Source organism: Ursus maritimus, unplaced genomic scaffold (genome assembly GCF_017311325.1).
Source record: "Ursus maritimus isolate PB19 unplaced genomic scaffold, ASM1731132v1 scaffold_14, whole genome shotgun sequence".
In the NCBI taxonomy this organism is placed as follows: Eukaryota; Metazoa; Chordata; class Mammalia; order Carnivora; family Ursidae; genus Ursus; species Ursus maritimus.
In genome coordinates, this window is record NW_024423786.1 from 5,591,932 (window position 1) to 5,598,989 (window position 7,058).

Sequence of the window (7,058 nt, forward strand, 5' to 3'; positions counted from 1 at the left end):
ACTCCTACAGTGCTCCTCGCTCTATGAAGAACGTTATGTGCTGCCCTCCCAGACCCTCAACTCCCAGGGCAGCTCCCCAGTGCAGGAGACGCACCCACTGCTGGGAGAGTGGAAGGTGAGTACCCCACGCACGTGCGTGCAGATACACACAGGACTGCCTCCGAGCCACCCCTCTGGGCTTCACTTTCCTGTTCATCTGATCCATTGATCAGTGGAGTTGGGAGGAATCAGTCATTGGAAGACAGTGAGTCCTCCATCCCAGGAAGCATTTAAGGTATAACACCATTCAGTGTGTTAGAAGTGCTGACCCTAAGCCAGGTGACGAGGGAGGAGGATTGGGCCTTTCTGGACCTCCCACTCCACCTGCTGCCTAGAGAGTGGAAAGCTAGAGGGTCCTAGGCACAGGGACTCTGGGTTACCTCCAGGCACTGTTGACCTTCTCTGAGTGCCACTTTTCAACTCAACTGAGCCATTATTCCCAATCATGGGGCGTGAAGAGACATCTGGCATGAAAAGGTAGTGAGCTTCCCATCCCAGGAGGCATTCAAAGAGCCATTCAGGGCATTATAAGTGCTGACTCCGAGGCCAGACCGAGGCAGCAGACCCCTGTGGACAGCACCAATTGCTTCTGCAGATCCCAGAGAGCTGCCGGCCCCACATGGAAGAGGGGATCAGCCTGTTCTCCTCATTGCTCAACAACAAGCACTTCCTCATCGTGTTCGTGCACGCGCTGGAGCAGCAGAAGGACTTCGCAGTGCGCGACAGGTCAGGCTCTGGGAGAGGGCCGGGGCCCGCTGGAGGCCGCACGGCCCGTCCTGGCTTGGCCTGGCCAGACCCAAGGCTGGGCCAGTTTGCAAGTCACCTTGCCTGCCGGGCAGTAGACATCCACCCGGCGCCGGGCCCGCGCGTGCCTCCCTTTCCTGGGCCTGGACGCCCCAGATGGGGGCCCACAGGCACAGGGGCTGCTGCGGACGGTAGAGGCGGCGGCCCTTTCTCCGAGTGGGTTTGGGCCGCATTCACCCGTCTGCCGGACGCCGCCCACGCAGGCACACCTGCGGCCGCCGGGTGCACAAGGCCGAGCCGCAGCTCCACGACCCGCGTCTGCTCCCGGCGCGCGGCAGGTGCTAACGCCCTGCGCCCGCCTGCAGGTGCAGCCTGGCCTCCCTGCTGACCATCGCGCTGCACGGCAAGCTCGAGTACTACACGGGCATCATGAAGGAGCTGCTGGTGGACCTCATCGACGCCTCGGCCACCAAGAACCCGAAGCTCATGCTGCGGCGCACGGAGTCGGTGGTGGAGAAAATGCTCACCAACTGGATGTCCATCTGCATGTACAGCTGTCTGCGGGTGAGGCGGCGCCCGGGCCGGCGCCCGGATCTGACTCGGCGTCAGCCTCGGCCGGCTCCGGCCGGACGGGTCCTCACGCCCTCGGCGCCGACGAGGGACGGGCTCGGGGAGCAGGGACCGGCCTGTAGGGCCCTTCTCCAGCTCGGAGCGGCCTGGCTTCCCGCGAGGGCTCAGAGCATGCCCAGGGGGCTTTGTTCCAGATTGTTTTCTTAGTCATCAAACCCTCCCTTGTGTCCTTGGGGCCACGGCTCCTGGTTCAGATGATAAATGAGGCCCCGTCCTAGCCCTTAAGACCCCCTCAGGCTTAGGGAGACAGATGCGGAAATAGCGATTAAAATACAGAGCAATAAAGGCCACACGGTGGAGTTCAACCGCTGAGGCCTCGGACCCAGCTGGTGGGTTCAAGGTGGCTTCCTGGAGGAGGTGGCCCTAAGCTCAGGTCTGAGGGCTTAGTTGGAGGGCAGGGGTACGAGGCCCAGCCTGGCCCAAGATGCTCTACACTCACCAGTCTGGGATTTGAGACCACATCCTGTGTCCTGGTTCCACCTAAACTCACCCTGGGCGGCTTAGCGGAGTCGTGGGCTTGGGAGCTGTTGATTCAGGTGTCAAGTCTAGCTCGCTACTTCCCTGCTGGGTGACCCTGGGCAGGCTGATTGTCCTTTCTGAGCCTCAGCAGTGAGGGAAGAGTTGCTGGGATGATCAATTGAACGTGCCTACCCACAGCCAGTGGTTTTCCGCCTCAGAGTCCGCGGAGACACGACGGCGGGGGGGTGGGGGGCGGACGGCAGGAGGCGGGGGAGACGGGGAAAATGGCTCTAGGATCCCAAAGGGGGGTGGTACCCAGGCAGCCATGGTGGTGTTGGTAGAGGGGAGTGGTGAAAGCGCTCCAGAAGGGGGCCACAGCAGGGCCAAAGGTTTGGGGGCTGGTATATGGAGGCTGGGCTTCGAGGCAGTGGGGGCTGGGCTGGGCAGGCTGGGCCTCAGCCCCTGACAGCCCCGTGCCCACCCCAGGAAACAGTTGGGGAGCCATTCTTCCTGCTCCTGTGTGCCATCAAGCAGCAGATCAACAAGGGCTCCATTGATGCCATCACAGGCAAGGCCCGCTACACGCTCAACGAGGAGTGGCTGCTGCGGGAGAACATTGAGGCCAAGCCCCGGGTGAGTCGGGCGGCTGGGCAGCCAGGTGGGAGCCATCTCCCAGGCTGGCTGGGGGATCCACATGCCTGGAGCACCCTGACCCTAATCATGACCCAGCTGTCCCGGGCAGGTTGTTAACCCCGCCTGGGCCCAGGGTAGTGCGGGGAGGGGCTTGCTGACTGTCTTCTCCTCTCTCGGGCAGAACCTGAACGTGTCCTTCCAGGGCTGCGGCATGGACTCGCTGAGTGTGCGGGCCATGGACACGGACACGCTGACACAGGTGAAAGAGAAGATTCTGGAAGCCTTCTGCAAGAATGTGCCCTACTCTCAGTGGCCACGTGCAGAGGACGTTGACCTCGGTGGGTAGGAACAGGGTGGCGGGCCTTAGCATTGGGTTACTCCAGTGGGAACTGTCCCCCGCCTTGGTTGTATACTCCTTTCACTCAGGAAAGGTACATTGGTTGTGGCCCTGGGGACATGGAGGTGATCAGACAAGTTGCCCATCACCAAGGAGCTCCTGTTCTGGCAGGGAGATGGGTACTGGGTGAGCAAGCTGCAGACAACAGCAAAAAGTGTTCGGGAAAGGCTTGCTCAAGGAGGGGAAATGGGAGTGGGTTTTGAAGGATGCATAGGAGTTCTGGTTTGGCCAAAAGCTGCCATTCGTTCTATGACCACAAGGCCTGTTCCAAGCACCAGGTTGTGATGATAAATAGGCGCAGTGACTGCTGCTTGGAGCAGGGAGCTCACTGGGTCTGGCGTGCAGGGGCCGGGATAGGCTGTGAGATGAGGTTAGGCAGGCACTCAGTCCCCCAGAGCCTGGAAGGGCAGAGTCAGTACCTAAGGACAGTGGGAGTCATGGAAGGTACACGATCCCTTTCACACATGGTACCTTTTTTTATTTCATCAGCAGTAGTAAAGTAACAACCTCGAGGATGAGGACATGGCCAGGCCTCCGGCTTTGTGCCCACCACCATCTTCTCCTCTGGACCTTTTTCCTCCTCCTCATTTTACACGTGGAAAAATAGAGGCTCAGAGAGAGGCTTGGCCTGCCCTCGGTTCCACAGAGAGAGCGAGAGGCCTCTCTCTGGGTGGGCCAGGCTGGCGCTGCGCCCCCCCCTCCCAGCCAGCCCCCCGTCCCTGACATCCTGTCCCCTGCCCCCAGAGTGGTTCGCCTCGAGCACACAGAGCTATGTCCTCCGGGACCTGGATGACACCTCAGTGGTGGAAGACGGCCGCAAGAAGCTCAACACACTGGCCCACTACAAGGTAGGCTCCCCAGCCCCACCCATCCCCCACTTGCACCCTCCCTAACCTCTGACCTCTGACCTCGGCCTCTCCCCTCCTGTCAGATCCCTGAAGGTGCCTCCCTGGCCATGAGCCTCACAGACAAGAAGGACACCACACTGGGCCGAGGTAGCACCGGTGGACATGGGGAGGGGGTCAGGCCAGGCTTCGGCCCCTTCTGAGCAGCCCTCGTAGGGAACCTGAGGCTCCAAGAGGCAGGGCTGGGCCGGGCTATGGTCTCCTTTATCGGGGCAAGGACCAGGCCAGGCCCCTCTGCCCCAGTACTGCTTGGGCAGGGCCTGCCGCCAAGCCTCCTCAGGCTGGGATCCTGCGGGCAGCCAGAGAGAGGCCCCGAGAGGGCGGGATGTGGTTTCAGGAGGTCTGAGCAGCTGCCAGGCTGGTGGGGGAGGCTGGCATGCCCATCTGGGCTTTGGGCTGTGTCCCTGCCTCAATTCCACCCCAGTCCACACCCTCAGGCTCCCAGGCTTAGCTGCCCAGCTGCCAGGCATGGGGTCCTATGCTCTTTGGTCTCGGGGTCCCCTGCTGAGGTCAGGAGCAGGATCTTGGGTCTCTCCCCGCCGCTTACAAGGTCTGGGTTGGCAGGAGCTCTGGGCTGGGCAGTGGAGGGGGTGAGGGCAGCCATCCTGTCCCCTTGTGGGGGTCTCCCCCATGTCCCTCTGTTTCTCCTTTCTCCCTGTGTGCAGCTCTCTCTCATGGCCTTTTTCTCTCGGTCTCATTCTCTGTGTCTCTCTGGATCTCTGTTTCTTCCTTTTTTTTCTCTGTTTGCATTTTTCTGTCTCTCGCTTTCTCCAGGTACTGCTTTGGGCCTCTCTCTCTGCCTCTCCATTTTTCCGTCTCCATTTCTGTTTCTCTCTCTCCCCCCTCCTCCCCCTTGTTTATTTATTGTGTTTTCCCTCTCACAGTGAAAGACTTGGACACAGAGAAGTATTTCCATCTGGTAAGTGCCCGGCCTCTGGCCCTGGGGGTGCCCGCCCTCACTGGGTGTGGACTTGGCTTCCTGCCACCCTGGGGCTCTGGGGAGAGTACTCCCGGGCCCTGGGAAAGGCTGGGGACTGGGGAGCAGGGATGGGTCCCAGAATCACCCTCATGCCTTGTGCACCACGAAGCATCTGTGGAGCCAGGTAGCTGTGGGGCGCAGGACAGGACCTCCCACAGGACGGCCAAGGATGGCGCCGGGCGCCGGCCTGACCACTGCCCCGGCCTCCTAGGTGTTGCCCACGGACGAGCTGGCAGAGCCCAAGAAGTCCCACCGGCAGAGCCACCGCAAGAAGGTGCTACCGGAGATCTACCTGACTCGCCTCCTGTCCACCAAGGTGGGCCTGGCCTCTTCTCCCATCAACTGTGTGCACGGGCCTGGGGGCGGGGGAGGAGCTCAGGGCTTCACCGTTGCTCCTGAGGAGGGGTTTGCTCTCAGCCGTGAAAGCTGCCTGACGCCCTCTATAGTAGCCAACATGACAGGGCAGCAGAGGCCCACAGGGGTCAGTGCTGTCCCTGAGGTCACATGGCTCAGGTGGCAGAGCCACCCCCCGGCCCTACCAATTCCCCCACCCTGTGCCCCAGTATCTGGATTAGTCCTTACAACACCCCTGGGAGGAGGACTTCACTCACCCATTTCATAGACAAGAAAACAAGGCCTGGAGAGGTTAGGTGACCAGCTCGATGGTACATGGCTTTCCCGGTCGCCAGCCCAAGCACTTGGGGCTCCCTAGGGCTAACAGAGGTGCCCACTCACCTTCGCCAAGTGGTCCTGGGCTGACGGCAGCCACCCCACTCCTCTGCAGGGCACACTGCAGAAGTTTCTGGATGACCTGTTCAAGGCCATCCTGAGCATCCGTGAAGACAAGCCCCCACTGGCTGTCAAGTACTTCTTTGACTTCCTGGAGGAGCAGGCTGAGAAGAGGGGGATCTCTGATCCTGACACTCTGCACATCTGGAAGACCAACAGGTCGGTGGGCCAAGGGCGTGTGGGCGGTGGGCAGGCAGGGAGGGATGCGTGGCTTCATTGTTTCAATATGGGCAGCACTCGTGCAGGGGCAAAGAGCCTGGTCTCTCAGCCTGCCTGCCTGGATTCAGTCCCTGTTTGCCACTTCCTAGCTGTGTGACCTTGGGTAAGTGACTTACCTCTCTGTGCTTTAAGTCTTCCCAGCTGTAAAACCAGGGGGATAAAAAGTCCACCTTGCTTGTAAGAATTAACCAAAAGCAAGCATGATAGAAGGTTTACCCTCAGCATCATTTCTCTCCCCCACTCCTCTTGGGTGGGCACCATCAGCTCTGTTTTACGGGTGAGAACAACGGCCCTCGCAGGGGCAGAACTGGGCTCAAACCCACCTGATCAGAGTCCCATACCCAGTTTGTAGCTTTCCTTTAAGGCACATCTTTCTTAGCTTTCTGGGTCACAGAACCCCACAACTTGTTGAGAACTTCAGCCTGAACCTCAGGAGAAGTGACACAGCCTAGAAGTTTCTGTGCAGTTGCAGGGGCTTCTCAGAGCTCTGGTGGGCGTGGGGGGGGTTGTTGTCCATGCACTTCAGGCTGCTGAGTCACTGGGTGGCCCTGGGGCAGGGATATTACCAATCCTCTCTGGCCGCCTGAGGCCAAGGACAAAAATCTAGACACCCCCCCCCCGGGTCACAGAACCCCACAACTTGTTGAGAACTTCAGCCTGAACCTCAGGAGAAGTGACACAGCCTAGAAGTTTCTGTGCAGTTGCAGGGGCTTCTCAGAGCTCTGGTGGGCGTGGGGGGGGTTGTTGTCCATGCACTTCAGGCTGCTGAGTCACTGGGTGGCCCTGCCCTGGGGCAATTACCAATCCTCTCTGGCCGCCTGAGGCCAAGGAGAAAAGAAAAACCACACCCCCCCCCCCCCCCCGCCAGCCCTTTCTGGCTGCTCCGTGGCCCCAGCTAATGGTGGACTTCCTGCTGCCGTGCAAGGGCTGGAAGGAGGAGCCATGTGCTGCCAGGCAGGGCGGGGTTGGGGAGTTCTTCTAATGAGAACCAGGACCGGGCTTGAGGCTCTGTCGTGAGAGCAGAAGGCTCCGTGGGGGCTGGGGGCCAGTGTGAAGGTAGCTTGGCCCCAGCATCCTGCCCTGCTGCACAGGGCAACCTCGGCTCTTGGCTCCTCTGCCGCCCCAGCTGGCAGGGGTGGTCGTCAGCCCCCTGCGTGGACGAGCAAACTGAGGTTCCCTCTTGAGTCGGAGCCTCTCTGGCCTGGAGGGGTAAAGCCAGCCTGTCCTCAGCGCCTGGCTGCCTCCCTCCTGTGACCCCCCCCCC

At 60.7% G+C, this 7,058-nt stretch overlaps 1 protein-coding gene across 1 annotated transcript in view; it reads left to right on the top strand.

Moving 5' to 3' along the window:
- Positions 1 to 7,058, top strand: part of PLXND1 (plexin D1) — a 56,562-nt gene that overhangs the window by 46,413 nt on the left and 3,091 nt on the right. The window contains exons 23-32 of the mRNA XM_040628421.1: positions 11 to 115; positions 635 to 765; positions 1,149 to 1,347; positions 2,359 to 2,505; positions 2,687 to 2,843; positions 3,647 to 3,750; positions 3,834 to 3,897; positions 4,692 to 4,726; positions 4,998 to 5,102; positions 5,571 to 5,734. Coding sequence (XP_040484355.1) covers positions 11 to 115; positions 635 to 765; positions 1,149 to 1,347; positions 2,359 to 2,505; positions 2,687 to 2,843; positions 3,647 to 3,750; positions 3,834 to 3,897; positions 4,692 to 4,726; positions 4,998 to 5,102; positions 5,571 to 5,734 — 1,211 coding nt within the window. The remainder of the gene's footprint in view (positions 1 to 10; positions 116 to 634; positions 766 to 1,148; positions 1,348 to 2,358; positions 2,506 to 2,686; positions 2,844 to 3,646; positions 3,751 to 3,833; positions 3,898 to 4,691; positions 4,727 to 4,997; positions 5,103 to 5,570; positions 5,735 to 7,058) is intronic.